Below are 16,469 nucleotides of genomic sequence, written 5' to 3' on the forward strand. Positions count from 1 at the left end.
TGCACAATTGGCATAAGAAGAGTATATTTTGGGAGCTGCCTTACTAGAAGGATCTTCTTTTACGTCGCAACCTGGATGTGATGCATATAGAGAAGAACATTTTTGACAACATCATGAATACAATACTGAACGTCCCTGGGAAGAAACAAGTAGTCAAGGATGGACTTACTGGATATTTGCTCAAGAAGTGAGTTACATATCAAGAGCAATGACAACGTTCCTGTTCCTATCTTTCGGTTGTCATCAGAAGCCAAAACAACTTTGTTTGACTGGGTTGCATCAGAAGTTAAGTTCCCTGATGATTATGTTTCTAATATGTCAAGATGTGTTGAACGAAGTCAAAAGTTCTCAGGAATGAAGAGTCATGATTGTCATGTGTTTATGCAACGACTACTTCCATTTGCTTTTGCCGAGCTCCTTCCAACAAATGTACATGAAGCAATTGCAGGTAAATATTTATTTATAATATATGTACATATGTTATGAAATGTTATTAATTGGGTTACTTTTGCAATGTACAGCCATCAGAGCATTCTTCAGAGATCTTAGCACACGTACGTTCAAGGAAGAAGTTATCGAACAACTTCAGAGAACACTCCGATCATATTGTGCAATCTAGAGAAAATATTTCCACCATCATTTTTTGACGTCATGGAGCATCTAGTTGTCCACCTCCCGTATGAATCATTGCTTCGTGGACCTGTTCACAACGGATGGATGTATCCGTTTGAGCGTTCCATGAAACATTTGAAGGGAAAAGCAAGAAATCTTGCAAAGGTCAAAGGTTCAATAGTTGCTGGGAGTTTGACAGCAGAAACATCTAACTTCACATCATACTACTTTGCTCCAACTGTTCGTACGAGAAAAAGAGTTCTGTCAAATTGGACGGTTTGGTGGTAAACTGAAAGAAGTATGGTGGTCATGTAAAGAAGATAAGCATAGTGTCCACACTTATATTTTGCTCAACTGCGAGGATGTAATAATCCGTTCCTTTGAGAGGTACATATTCTTGTGAATGTTAATTTTATGAAAAATGTTAATTATATATGCTCTAATGCATTCATTTTATTTGCAGCATGTTTGTATCTCAAGTTGAAGAAACAATACCAGGAATATCCTCAACTGAGGTTGACACACGGAAAGATAAGCACTTTGTCAAGTGGTTAAAATCACAGGTATATATATATCTCATTTTAGCATTGATGCTATAAGATAATTTTAACGGTGATGGTTTTTGTAGGTTGAGTATGACGATCCATATTACCCCGTATGGTTTCACAATTTGGTCCAAGGTCCAGTAGCAAAGGTCACCACATCATCTATGTATTTCACACGAGGTTTTACCTTTCACACATACGAGTATAGTAGACATCGGGCAACAAGTAACTACGGAATATGTATGAAAGGCGAAACAAACTTTTATGGGATCTTGCAGGAGATTATTGAAGTCAAATTTCCGGGGTTATTGAAGCTAAAATGTGTCCTCTTAAAATGTGAATGGTTCGACCCCGTTGTGAACCGAGGTGTTCGGGTTAACAAATTTGGTGTTGTGGATGTCAATTCTGGGAGAAGATACAACAAGTCCGAGCCTTTCAGCCTAGCTTCTCAAGCCGAGCAAGTTAGCTTCCTTCCATACCCTCGCTTTCGCAGTTCTGGGATAAACTGGTTAGCTGTTATAAAAATTACACCTCGTGGACGAATTGTTGCTGGAGAAGAACCACCTTTGCAAGAAGAAGACTATCAATGAAGTTGATGTACCTGATCAACAACTTAATGAAATCCTTCTGATCGATCCGGAAAACCAACAATATGAAGATCTTCCCGAAGATGTGACAGATGAAGCACGCGAAGACGAGTTCGATGGAAGCAACGATGATCATTGTACTGATCTTGATGAGAATGAAAACGATTCAGAATGATGTAATCTATGTAAAAAATGTTGTTTTTCTTTTTCATTTTCTCATTTTAATGTATGTGTATCAAAACGTTGTTTTATATTATATGTTTAAAAAAAAATTTTAATTTGGAGTTTAAGGTTTAAGTTGGATAAAGAGGAAGAAGATGTAAAGAAGAAGAGATGATGTTATAAGATAAGTAACTTTGGGGTTTACGTTTTCTGGTTTCGGGGTTTAGGGTTAAGACTCGTAAAGTCGTCGTAAACAAAAACATGGGCCTGGTAAATTCGTCTTAACCTGGTCAACGTAAATTCGTCATAAACATGGTCCACGTAAATTCGTCGTAACCTTAAAAACACGGGCCTTGTAAATTCGTCGTAAATGAAAAAACGCGGACATGGTAATTTCGTCGTAAATGAAAAAACGCGGGTCTGGTAACTTCGTCGTAACTTTACGACGAGCTTACAAAGAATGCCTTTTATTATATATTGGCGACGCCTCAGAACGAGCAAAGCTCGTTCATTCCTCCCAAATCCCTCTCCACTCCTCTTAAGGTAACCTCTCCCTCTCTCCAATTTTTTTTTAAAAAACATTGTTTAGTTTTAGGTGGTTAGTATAGGTAATTAGTTTAAGTGGTTAGTATAGGTAATTAGTTTAGGTGATTAGTTAGGTATCAGAATAATATTTTTTAGTTATGTCGTTATTGATAAAACTAACTGTAATTTTTTATAAAATTTATATGGGTCCTAGAAAAAAACCAGCAGCACCTACTTACTCTCAGATGTTTCATGATGGTATCGAGACATCTTCTTCCGGTCCATTATCTTCCGAGGCAGTTTCGGACTCTCAGACATCCCAGAGAGTTTCTTAGAGTCCTCATACTCCTGCACCTCATATGCCTCCACCTCATATGCCTCCACCCCCTCCTCCTCCAGCCACTGCACCTTAGCCTGTCCCAGCAGGTGCAGTTCATCCAGATTTGCGTGTGCCTCCATCTGCTCCATACACGAGATATACAGTGGATGATTTGCTCGTCCAGCTTGGACGAGAGAGCTTGGATGTTCTGGATCCCGATAGACCACCGGAAACTTATTATTTTTTAGTACATTAAATTTTAATATTTTTTTCTTACAATTAGTTTCTCTTTTCAGGTTTGGGGCCAACAATCGTGTTGGTCGTAGCGTGTTGGAGACGATCAAGGGCTACTACGACGGAGCCTACCCGAATTGGAGCAAGACTCCAGACTATGTTAAGACGACTTGGTTTAAATGTTTTGCGGTAATTGTTTTTTTTAACATCTAATTAAATATTTATATCTAATTATATATTTATTTTAATTCTTTTAAAATTTTGTTTGTTTCAGCAAAGGTGGCACTGGTCCTTGGGAATCACCGAGAGGGTGAAGAGGGAATTCATTGCAAAAGCAAAGACCCACCTTTGCAAAACTGTCTCCGATTGGAAGGACAAGTGGGAGATCTACGGTTATGAGGGAAAACCCACCGAGCTCACGAAGGATGTATGGGATGATTTCATGGCCTTTTGGAAGCTACCCTCTTCGATCCGTAAGGTAACTCGTGCTCCGATTCCCGAAGAACGAAGGAAAAAGATGGTCATTTGCCCATGGTTCACAGAACCGGACAAAAGCCTCAAGCCGGAATCATTCTAGAAGCTGTAAGTTTGTTTATAATATTTATTTTGAATTCTTTAATTAATTTTAATTTTAATATTTAATTTTAGTTAAATTTAATTTAATTTGTTTTTTGTAGTATGAGAAGACGGAAGTTTTACCATCTCTGTTTGATCTATTCAAGATGACTCACGCCACATCAGACGGGATTTTTTGGATCCGGCATCCGAGAAACTCTTCAACGCAGTGGCTTCTCGGGTTGAAGAGCGGGAGACGCAGTGGCTTCTCGGGTTGAAGAGCGGGAGACGCAGTTAACCCAGCAGTCTCCCGATGGATTACCCGTCAAACTGACGACCAAAGAGGTCGACAGGATCTTCGAAGAGGTACAACTTTATAATTTTATTTAAATAAATTTAACTATTTAATAAATTTTAACTATATTAATATGTTTTTATAGGTGGCTCCTAGAAAGAAGAGACGGATAGTGGGCATAGGTTCTGTTAACGAAGTTGCTAAGGAAACTTCATTATACGCGTTGAGACGGGATGAAGAGAACTCTCAATTGAGAGCTCGGATGGATAGCCAACAGGATCGTTTAGACTCTCTTGAAAATCTACTGGACGTGATGGCGGTGGAAAACCCGACTATGCAGAGAGAATTAAATGAGAGGCGAGCAGCTCTCGGGATGCCAATACGGAATCCCGAAGATGCTGATCCAGACCGTTCTCAACCGCGCACCGCCACCGACTACTTCGATAATATGTAGTAGCTTTTTTATTTGTTTCCTTTTGTATTATAAATTTAAATATTATGTTATGAATTTTAAATAGTTTTTAAATATATGTTTTGATTTTCATATTTCATTTTGTATTAATTTTTTAAAATTTCGAATATTAAATAATATTTTAATTTTAATTTAATAATAAATGGTAAGAAACGATGTAAATTCGTTGTAAACTTTACATAGATTTTACAACGAAATCCTCGTAACATCGTTGTAAGGTTTACGTGGAGCTTACATGGGAGCGTTGTAAAATCCTCGTAAAGATTACATGGAGTTTACATCGAAATAATACGAGTACTTTACAACGAAGTATTACATCTCGTTTACGACGAAATGTTTTCTTCCGTTTTACGAGGAAAACTTTCCTCGCAAACGTTACCACGTCTTTACGACGAAACCTCCGTTACGAGGGACGTTTAACAACGAAACGGTTTTCGATGTTAATTCGTCGTAACGCCCCTTTTACGACGAATTAACAAGGAATATTGCCCTCGTAAAAAATATGTTTTCTCGTAGTGATAATTTAGGAATAATCAATAATTTCTAATATTTATATATTTTAATATTAAACAGTTTTGAAAAAATTATGATAATTAAAATGTACAGTCCACATAATATTTGATATTATCTTATTTATTATTATTTAAAAAGGAGCCTTTTCTTGCATGAAATTTATAAATATATATTTTCTTAGGTAAAATGGGTTATATAATTTTTTGGGTTATTTTAACATCAACTCATTAGTCGAAAGCTATGTGTTTAAAGAAGACACACCTCTTATAATTATATAAATATATCTATAAATTCAGATAATCTAAAGAAACTTTTGGATTATGTTGTTCGTTTTGTGGCTACGGATTTAGACTCTGATGAAAATAAAAACCATATAAACTGCAACCAAACTAATTTTCGTATGATTCATCAAAAAGAAGAAAAAAAAGCTCAATCATGTATTACTTGACAAAGGGGTGTTTGGTCCAATAGATCTTATTTACAATGACAATTATGGTTTTGTTATTCTAAATTATCTTTTAGATTATGATATGGTAATGTTCCTCAAGTTTGTGGTAATCTCCTCTACACCCCTTTGTCATGTTTGTGGTAATCTCCTCTTCACCATCCTTGTCTTTTCAAGTAAGTCGTCCACCAATAGTCCAATAGCTCATGTGATAATTTGTTAAGGTAATTGTTGATTTACTATGACTATGCTCTTTTTTTGTAAAGACGTGGCTGCGGATGGGAAAGTTACGAAATAAGTTTTGGAGATAAGTTTCACACAATCTACGATACAAGAGATGGCACATGTGAGTACTTTGTGATATCATGTGAAAATACACAGTTTATAAGGGGAGCTTGTGTGATAGACAATGTGATACATGTTTTTTTACCATGAGATTGGCTTAATGTGGTATGACTCCAATGAGAAGATATTGAAAATGGTTAAAGGTTTGGATCCTAGTATGGGGGTTCACTAGGGGATGGTGGATTGCAATGGAGAACTTGCCTGTCTGTGGCAAGATTTTGACGTGGAAAAGAAGATTTGGTGTGCCATGATTGCCTTGGATAAGGTTGGAGTAGAGATCCATGGAAGGGTCCAGTGGCGTAAGTTTGTTGGATATGTACCTAGTAATTGCATTTGGTTTTGTCTAGGACTAACAGATGGAATTAGAGTTTGTTTAGTAGTATTGATGGTGTGAAGAAGATATGTGATATTTTCATATACACTATGTGAATCATTCATACCATCAAATATACCTATATTTGCATTATAGATGTTTAATTACTTGTTATATTCAGAACATTCTAGACTCTACTCCTATAGCTAGGAAATCTATTTGTTTATCAGTTGGTGGATGATTGATGAATATAATCTGGAAAGGTGAACAAGATACAAAACTAAACCTTGATTTATTATTCATTCTTCCCGACTCAGAATTATTATTGATGTAGTTTTTTCTCAATCTACAGTCACCAATGTATTTTGTACAAAATTGACAACACGTAAAAAATGTTAGGTGAGAAATTCACAACTCTTTGCAAAAGATTTTCTAGGTTCAATTTGAACCATTCAACCAACAATCTTTTATAAGTCATAGCACAAAAGAACTATGGTATAGTTTCAAAAGAAACCAAAAACCAAAAATAAATAAATAGAAGCTATTCTTGCATGACTCTTATAAAAATCTATTATCTTTCTTCACACTAAACTTACACCATACTCCTACTTAAATACATCGATGCATTATCTCCAGTTCCACACCATTGCCACTCAAATCACAATCGGATCACCACCAACACACTGCCAACCAAACACAAAAAGACATGTCTCTTCTTGTTTTCTCCCTCTTCACCATCCTTGTTTTTTCAAGTAAGTCCATCAATAAATCATATGCTTACATTTTTACCTTTGTTTCCTCCCATACTTGACATAAATTTTCTTAATTTTACAGGTTCATGTTGCTCCGCGACTCGGTTTCAGCATCAGCATAGGTACATGCAGAAGAAAATAACGCTAGACTTACCAAGCAAGATTGGTATCAACTACGGTAGACAAGGAAACAACCTTCCATCTCCTTATCAGTCCATTAACTTCATCAAATCAATCAAAGCTGGCCATGTCAAACTCTACGACGCGGATCCAGAGAGTCTAATACTCCTCTCTCAAACCAATCTTTACGTCACCATAACCGTACCAAACCACCTAATCACTTCCCTCAGCACCAACCAAACCTCAGCTGAAGATTGGGTCCAAACCAACATCATCCCTTACTACCCACAAACCCACATCCGGTTTGTTCTTGTCGGAAACGAAATCCTCTCCGTCGAAGAGAGGAGGAACATAACAGCAAACGTCGTACCAGCCATGCGCAAAATCGTGACTTCTCTAAGAGCACATGGTATTCACAACATCAAGGTCGGGACTGCTTTAGATATGGATTCTCTCCGATCAACGTTTCCGCCGTCGAACTCAACGTTCCGGGAAGACATCGCCGAAACGTTGATGCTGCCTTTGCTGAAGTTTCTCAACGGAACAAACTCTTACTTCTTCATCAACCTTCAACCTTACTTCCGTTGGTCAAGAAACCCCATGAACACGAGTTTGGATTATGCTCTGTTTCAAGGAAACTCAACTTATACCGATCCTCAAACCGGTTTGGTTTACCATAATCTTCTAGACCAAATGTTGGATTCGGTTATCTTCGCCATGACCAAACTCGGTTACCCACACATCCGCGTCGCAATCTCCGAAACCGGATGGCCTAACTCCGGGGACATCGATGAAACCGGCGCCAACGTACTCAACGCAGCCACGTATAACCGGAATTTGATCAAGAAGATGACCGCCATTCCACCAATCGGTACACCAGCTAGACCCGGTTTAGCTATACCGACATTTGTTTTCTCCTTGTTCGACGAAAACCAGAAATCCGGTTCGGGAACACAGAGACATTATGGAATCCTGCATCCCGACGGGACACCGATCTACGACATTGATTTCACGGGTGAAAAACCGTTAACCGGATTCAACCCATTGCCTAAACCGACGAACAATGTTCCATACAAGGGTATAGTGTGGTGTGTACCGGTGGAAGGAGCTAGCGAGGCTCAGCTTGAGGAAGCTTTGAGGATGGCTTGTGGGCGAAGCAACACGACGTGTGCGGCTTTGGCTCCGGGAAGAGAATGTTACGAGCCGGTCTCTGTATATTGGCATGCGAGCTATGCGGTTAGCTCGTACTGGGCTGAGTTTCGTACCGAAAACGTTAGATGTTACTTCAATGGACTGGCTCGAATGACCACGATCAACCCTGGTGAGACATATTATAAAAATAAAATTTGACAAAGCTATTAGACTTTTTTTTAGTAAAGTCACGGTTCGTGTAACAAATTAAGGTATTCATTGTAACTGACAAATCTGTTTGTTTTGTTTTCTAAGGAAATGATCGCTGCAAGTTTCCAGGCGTTACTCTTTGAGAAAAGAAGACGGACTGAAAGAGATTGAAGAAAGATTAAGGCTGCATTATTCGCATTTATCTAATGTTGTTTTTCATTATACATTTTCTGCCCCTTTTATTTCTTGTTTCGCAATGTCGAGAAAAAAAATCAAATAATTAATAAACTAGGTGTTTTGTCGGCACATGCGGGCATAATGTTTTTATAGAAATTTATTAACAAATATACTATTAAATTTAAAGATAAAAATTTTGAAGTCAAACATTAAATTTATAATATTTTTATGAATTTTTTAATTTTTAATTTTATTAATTTAAAGAGATTATTTTCGGTAACAATGTCAATATCTTATTATTTTAAAATAGGTTATTATCTTTAAACAAATTTTATTATATTAATTTATAATCAATTATACAATTAAAGAAAAATATATATAAATACTAATACAAAGTGATGTTATTAAACCAAATCAATTAAATTACCAAAACCTACAAAATCTCAAAATAAATCAAAAGCATAAAAAATGTTCAACCTAACCCAACTTTACATATTATATTAATCAAAGTAAATAAAATGATTGAATTGTATAATTATATTGTGAAATACCTCACATAATAACTGAATACACACTAAAATGTGTTAACAAATAAAACATTAATATGTAATGTATAAGATAAAAACCTTTGTCATCTATTCTTATATTCAATTGTAAATTCTATAATAGAGGAAAAATTATGTTATAGTCAATCTCTATTTTTCATCCAAAATAGAGATATGCTATTTTCTTCTAAATATAGATATTAAATAGTACTTTTAGTATAAAAACTTAAAAAAAATTCAAAATGGTCTTTTAACTTTTAAACTTTAATAACTATAACTAAAAATAATAATTTGGAAAATACATTTTTTATAAAAATAGAATCACATTTTTCTTAACATAATAGTCTTTAAGTAAATTGTAATTTAAACAAATTTCTAATTCTCTGAAATTCTTGAAAAAATAAAAGTAAGTAGAGCTCATTTTAAATTAATATTTTTAGAATATTCTCTTTTTGAGACAGATATTTTGAAAATATTTTAAAAAGATAATTCCATTCCAGTAAAAAATATTTAGAAAAATCACGAATAGTAAACAAATATAAATAAAATTTATTGTTATTACTTATATACCTATTTTAGTATTTTAATACTAAAATAAATTTAATAATTTAGAAAAAATATTCCATGACATATTATTACACTTACAAAAAAATATAAATTAATTTTTGATATTTTTTTATAAACCTATTTTTAATATTTTAGTATAACGACAAATCTAATTATTATATGTATATATATACTACTGATTGTAAAAATTAGTGAATAAGAAAGAAAGATGTATATAAACACAAAATAAATACATGAGATTATCTTTTTACTTTTTTCAAAAGCGTTTTACATTTATTGTTTTGAGATAATTTTATCATATTAATTGTAATCAGATAAATAATGAATTATATTTTAATCATGGAGAATGTGACAAATAAGCAAATTCACTTCTCAAATAATAGTATAGATAATATTTTTTAACAAAAGTAAAGATCACTTTCTCTCTATCAATTATAAAGTATTGAATATTGATTATCATTTTTAATTGAATAGACATCTATTATTGGAATTTTTCATTCAAATAATTACAATATTTAAACAAAAACAAGGTAATCACAATAACTGTTAAAACAATTATTTACTTTATTGTATTGAACAAAAAAATATTCTCAATAATATAAGAACTTAATGATCTCTGATAATTAAATAGGTACTTCATAATCTAGATTGTGTACAAGCATTTATACTAATTTTAATTTTCTTTATACTATTTATGTATTTTTACCTAGGGTACCTTTTAAAAAAACTTATTTTGATCATTTTTTTCATTGAAAACTATTTTTGCGACAAAAATTTAAAAATGACTATCCTAGAAAATTTATAATTCATAATTGTTTACATGTTTTCATAAAGCCAAGTTTAAAAAAAAAAATATATACATATTTTTGAAGCAATGATCATCCACAAAAAACATGATTTGATCATAAGAATCTGATCACCAAAACAAATCGTAAGAAATAAAATAGTGAAGCGTATGTGGAGTAACATGTCATGTGATTGCATTGAATAACACGAAAGTAAGTTTTATAGGGATGCAAGCAAACAAAAAATGTTTAAAGAAATAAACACACAGAAAAGTATAATAAAACTCAATTAGGAAGAAAATGGAATGAGTAAAATCTCCTCTCCACAGGTTGACAAATGAAAAACAAATCTCCTCCACTGAGAGCAGACATGATCTTTCTTAATAATCTCCTCCACTGTAATGTAATGACGAAAACGATATGTTAGCCTCACTTAGTGTCCTTACCTGCTGCTTCGAGATCTCTCTCTCTCTATCTCTGTTTTGTTTCTTCTTCTGTGGAGTGGTCCCCCCATCTTCTATGTGCAAATGCCACTTCATCTGAAACCTGATTGCTCCTTCTTCATCTCTTCCTCCTCCCCGTTGATTCGCGCATCAGCGATGACGTCGACTTCCTTGGGACCTTCGATGCTTCTCTCGTACGGCTCTTCTTCCCGTGACTTTCATGATCTCCGGTTCAGATTGATTTCGGGTCCTCGTGTTCGAGTTCCTTCGTTCCGGAGATTTCGGATTCACTGCGTGTCCAAGGTGAGTTTTGGGTTATGTAATTTCGCTTTTGGGCATCTTTTGGGAATTGATAAATAATACTGATCGAGAACAAAAATAATTTTAATTGTGTTAATCATTACAAATCTAGTGGTTGAGAAGTCTTTTCAAATTGTATATTTTTGGTTTGATGCATAAAGTTGTGTAGCTTTTCTTGATTCTTTGGGTTTTATCCATCTCTGGTATCTGAAATGATGCTCTTTGCTCACTAAAACCAAGAGTTTTGACCCTCAATACTTTTCAAATTTGTGTGTTTGTCTATCTGCACCAAGGTTCATGCCTTCATGGTAACATCAATTTTTCGGGTATGTATGATTCAGGGAAAGGACGTGACGCCAATCATTGAAAGCTCTTCATCGTCAGGAGGAGATGCTGCTTTAAGCTATAGTGAATGGAAGGCTGTCCCAGATATCTGGAGATCTTCTGCAGAAAAGTATGGGGATAAAATTGCACTTGTAGATCCTTACCATGATCCACCTTTGAAATTGACATACAACCAGGTATATGTCTATTGTCGCTGTAGACTTGGTGAGCGAGCAACGGAGTTCATTCACCTTGTTTGCTTCATTTTTCAGTTGGAACAAGAGATTCTGGACTTTGCTGAGGGATTACGAGCTGTTGGAGTGAAAGCAGATGAGAAGATTGCACTTTTTGCTGATAATTCCTGTAGATGGCTTGTCTCAGATCAAGGTATGCGAGCTGTAGTCAGGAAGAGCATGAATTATTAGGGAGATTGGTTTTAACTGAAATGCACTCTCCTGTAGTTCAAATTCCTTGTCCAAAGAAGCAAGTTTGTACAAATTTTAAGTTTGTGGATAGGCTGACTGTGCTAGCTTTGCTTTAGCTATTTTAGCTTCCCTTCTTGGTGCAGTAGTTCTAATGTTCACTGCTCTTTCATTTCTCCTTCTTTTCCTAACGTACTGTTTATCACTTGATGTCAGGTGTAATGTCCACAGGAGCAGTCAATGTTGTCAGAGGATCTAGGTCCTCTGTTGAAGAATTACTGCAGATATACCAACATTCTGAAAGGTATGTATGCTATCATAATATTCTAACCTGGTTTTGTATCATCCTCTTCTTATCTTGTTTGTATGAATCAGTTTCTGTTCTATATCTTCAGATGTCTCCAATGATGCTTCTGAGTTTAAGGTTTCTTAATGATTGACAAGTTTTGGTTCCTGTTTAGGAATTAGTTTTCAGATTAGGCGTAGTTTCTAGTTAAACATCGTCTTGTTTTCTCATTTATCTTATTCCATCTGAGCTCCTATTAGATCTTTGATCATAATGTGTCGCTTCATTTATCGGCTGAAGATTTGTTTGCGATACAGAGATCAAGAATTTCAAGTGATTTGTATTTTGCAGTGTAGCTCTTGTTGTGGACAATCCTGAGTTTTTCAACCGCATCGCTGATACATTTACTTCCAAAGTGTCTCTGAGGTTTCTGATACTTCTCTGGGGTGAGAAGTCATCATTGGTTACACAGGGGATGCAGATTCCAGTTTACAGCTACACAGACATTAAAAACCTAGGACAGGAGAAACGTGCAGGATCTAACGATACAAGTACGTTGAGGATCTATGTTTCTTGCCCTTAAAAGATTATCCCGATGCTAATAAATGAATTTCTCTGTAGGGAAATCCATCAATCCAGATGACACAGCCGCGATTATGTATACCAGTGGTACCACCGGGAATCCCAAAGGCGTTATGCTTACACATCGGAATCTCTTACACCAGGTTCGAGATAATAGGCACAATACTTCTTTGCAAGCGTTTATTTGGTGCATCAAGAATAGGTTTGAGCTTATTAATTGTTTTATTAAACACTTTCCAGATAAAACATTTATCTGCATATGTACCTGCTGAAGCTGGCGATAGATTTCTAAGCATGTTGCCTTCATGGCATGCCTACGAACGTGCTTGCGAATACTTCATATTCACATGTGGAGTTGAGCAAATGTATACGTCTATAAGATTCTTAAAGGTGATTCTCATCCTCCATTTTCATACAATCAGTATTTTTTCAATCATTGTACGTATATCAAGGTTTGTTGGTTCCCTACTAATGTGATGCTTCAGTTGTTTTAATATTTTATCAATGGGAAGAAAATATTCTGAAATACTCATATCATTGTGCCATGAAAATTTCAACTGATGAAGGATTTGAGTATATCATTCGACGTTGCTCCTTTTGGGTTTAATTCGTTTTTTTGGTGTGGTATAGGATGATCTAAAGCGGTATCAACCACACTATCTTATATCCGTTCCTTTGGTATATGAGACACTTTACAGGTTTGTCACTTTTCACGTTAACAGTTTGAACAGTCATATTATCTTAATGATGGATTGTATAAATACAGAAGCTCGATATGCGTTTGTATTAATAAGTCTTAATTCTGTTTCTCATGGCTTAAGGTTCTTGTAGTTAATTATTTCTTAACATGAGATGGTTGTTAAACATCATTTTCCTCTCTTTTCTTTGAGCACTGCAGTGGTATTCAAAAGCAGATTTCCACAAGTTCAGCTGCCCGTAAATATCTAGCACTTACACTGATCAAAATCAGTCTCGCATATATGGAGATGAAGCGAATTTATGAGGTTTTCATGACACATATGATGCCCTCTTAACATTTGTTCTTTACCGTGAAGATTGTCTTAGGAGTTTTTTTGGGTTAATCCCTTTTTGTGATGCCTGAAGTCCTGATATGGTATTTGGTTCGGTTTACAGGGTATGTGTCTGACAAAAGAGCAAAAGCCTCCAATGTATATTGTCTCTTTGGTTGATTGGTTGCGGGCGAGAGTAGTTGCTGCTTTATTGTGGCCATTACATATGTTGGCCAAAATACTAATCTACAAGAAAATCCATGCCTCTATTGGGATATCAAAGGTAGTACACAACTTTCTATATTCTTCTCTTCTGTTTGTTAGATTTTTTATACCAAAAATATTTCTAGTTAATACTGATTTGATTTTGGTTTCTACAGGCTGGTATCAGCGGAGGTGGTAGTTTACCCATTCACATTGACAAGTTTTTTGAGGTTAACCCATCTGTGATTTCTCTTGGAAAACTTAAGATCAATTTCTTTTGAACATGTAAAAAGACTTGGTTTCAATTTCCTTGCAGGCCATCGGTGTGATTCTACAAAATGGTTATGGTTTGACAGAGACATCCCCGGTTATCTGTGCACGGACGCTTAGCTGTAACGTAAGTCATTCCTGCATCCGTTTTGTAATTTTGTTTTGAACCCACCACTGATTAATTTCAAAGGAAAGCTTAACACCTAACTTGACGAGCTATAGTTGATTCTATCTCTTTCCACTGAGCTTCCAACTCTTTTTGGTTTGGTTTGTTTTTCCTTGTATGGCATTACAAGCTCTTAACTGTCATGGCATTATGATTAATCATTTGCCTTTTTCTTCGACTTAATATTGTAATTTGTTTTGTCTTTTTGTTTTCTTATGAAGGTTATTGGCTCAGCTGGATATCCAATGCATGGTACAGAGTTCAAAATTGTAGATCCTGAGACTAATACTGTTCTCCCTCCTGGTTCAAAGGGCATTGTCAAAGTCAGAGGCCCACAGATTATGAAAGGTTATTATAAGGTAGGTATCTATTGTATGGTTATTATGTAAGTGATTTTGCCTGAATGATTAAACCTTATTTTAACTCGTATTTCTGAATTGATGTGTGGCATCAGAATCCAACAACCACAAAGCAAGTTCTAAATGAAAGTGGATGGTTCAACACAGGAGATATGGGCTGGATCGCTCCTCATCACTCAACGGGAAGGAGTCGCCGCTGTGGAGGTCTCATCGTTCTTGAAGGCCGTACCAAAGACACAATTGTTCTCTCCACAGGTATATTCCGAATGCACAAACATGTTTAAATGCAGTAACTGAAACACAAAATGGATTATTGATAGGTGAAAACGTGGAACCATTAGAGATTGAAGAAGCTGCCATGAGAAGCAGATTGATAGATCAAATCGTGGTTATTGGACAGGTGCTTAAACTCTCTTTAAAGAGAATTACAAAGATCTTAGTATCTGCTAGTATCTGCTATTTAATAACAAGCATCTCATTCACAGGATCAACGACGCCTTGGAGCTATCATAATCCCAAACAAAGAGGAAGCAGAAAAGCTAGATCCTGAAACACCCCAACTTAGCAACGAAAAATTAAAGAGCTTTGTTTACCAAGAACTGAGGAAATGGTAAAACCAAAACATCACTTTTTAACTTCAGGTTAAAAGTAATTGATCTTACATTTAGTCTGTTTGAACAATGTTGCAGGACATCAGAATGCTCGTTCCAAGTCGGACCAGTCTTGATCGTGGATGAGCGCTTCACGGTAATTATATATCTAAACTGTTCTTATAGATTCTTTGGCTTTATTTACGACCAGAAAAATCGAAAACCATACTAAGATTTCTGTTTTATGACACAACATTGCAGATAGACAATGGCTTAATGACACCAACGATGAAGATTAGAAGGGACAAGGTCGTGGCTAAGTACAAAGACGAGATTAATCAACTTTACAATTAACTACAGTTTGATTAATTTTCTCCCTTTGTTGATGTAATTATAACAATAGAAGCGTACTCTATTAAGTATAAGCAAATAAATTAACAATTAAACAATTAAACAATTAAACAATTAAAAGATGGTAAATTTTTGTATTATTTCTATATTTAAAAACCAACCAATGAAGACTTCGAAACAAACGGTCATTTTGTAAATTTGAGATGTCAAACGGATATTGTTTGATAAACAACAAATGTGTGATTTTCTCAAAAAAAAAAAACAAAAAACAAAAGAGTGTTGTTTAATCGCTTCGCGACTTCACCAACTCACGGGTATAGTAACGTGCATTCATGAGAAATCTGCCAAAATATAATGAAAATAGCATCTTTGTCCTTTTGCTATAAAACAATTTTTTATCCATTTTTTCTCTATTTTACCTTTTTATTTATTTTTCAAACTTAAAGAAATAAATAATTTTATGAATAAAAAAATTAAGAAAAATAAAAAAAAATTGATGAAATGCCCATATACACAAAATGATGTTTTTTTTTGGATTGAAAAAACTTTTTACATTAAAAATTTAAATTATGTTCTATGGAAAATAGATTTCGTCTTCTATGAAAAATGGCTTGGTAGAAATCAAATTTCAGGTTAAACAAGTTAATATAATTTCTCTAATAACTAACATTTTACTTTTAAATAAAATTCTAAATATGAAGAATGAGAAGTCTATGAATAGTAAATGTAGCTACATTTTTTCTTAATGCAACTTTTACTTTTATGAGCAATTCTAAAATTTTAGGAATACAAAATCTACTTTTATGAGCAATTCTAAAATTTTAGGAATACAAAATCTACACACAGTTTAAAAGACTACGTATAGTAGAATCTGTTTATGGAATTGTTATATGGTTTCTATGCAGTGTAGTATTTCTAAAAATTTTGGAAGTTCAGTTATGAAAGTATTTAAA

At 34.7% G+C, this 16,469-nt stretch overlaps 2 protein-coding genes across 2 annotated transcripts; both read left to right on the forward strand.

The window, feature by feature from the left end:
* Positions 1-6,540: 6,540 nt before the first annotated feature.
* On the forward strand, positions 6,541-8,455 carry LOC106342377 (probable glucan endo-1,3-beta-glucosidase A6). Its single transcript, XM_013781288.1, has 3 exons — positions 6,541-6,674; positions 6,757-8,115; positions 8,241-8,455. Exons 1-3 carry the CDS (start codon positions 6,629-6,631, stop codon positions 8,276-8,278), a joined length of 1,443 nt encoding a protein of 480 aa, XP_013636742.1. The 5' UTR covers positions 6,541-6,628; the 3' UTR covers positions 8,279-8,455.
* A 2,068-nt stretch (positions 8,456-10,523) lies between these two features.
* LOC106342379 (long-chain-fatty-acid--[acyl-carrier-protein] ligase AEE15, chloroplastic) lies at positions 10,524-15,653 on the forward strand. The gene is made up of 18 exons (XM_013781289.1): positions 10,524-10,955; positions 11,294-11,473; positions 11,549-11,663; positions 11,915-12,002; positions 12,336-12,535; positions 12,606-12,709; positions 12,807-12,956; positions 13,197-13,264; positions 13,465-13,570; positions 13,701-13,859; positions 13,957-14,010; positions 14,097-14,177; positions 14,438-14,575; positions 14,671-14,830; positions 14,896-14,975; positions 15,061-15,185; positions 15,265-15,322; positions 15,427-15,653. Exons 1-18 carry the CDS (start codon positions 10,737-10,739, stop codon positions 15,517-15,519), a joined length of 2,178 nt encoding a protein of 725 aa, XP_013636743.1. The 5' UTR covers positions 10,524-10,736; the 3' UTR covers positions 15,520-15,653.
* The last annotated feature ends 816 nt before the right edge of the window (positions 15,654-16,469 follow it).

This window comes from Brassica oleracea, chromosome C4, assembly GCF_000695525.1.
Source record: "Brassica oleracea var. oleracea cultivar TO1000 chromosome C4, BOL, whole genome shotgun sequence".
Taxonomy (NCBI): Eukaryota; Viridiplantae; Streptophyta; class Magnoliopsida; order Brassicales; family Brassicaceae; genus Brassica; species Brassica oleracea.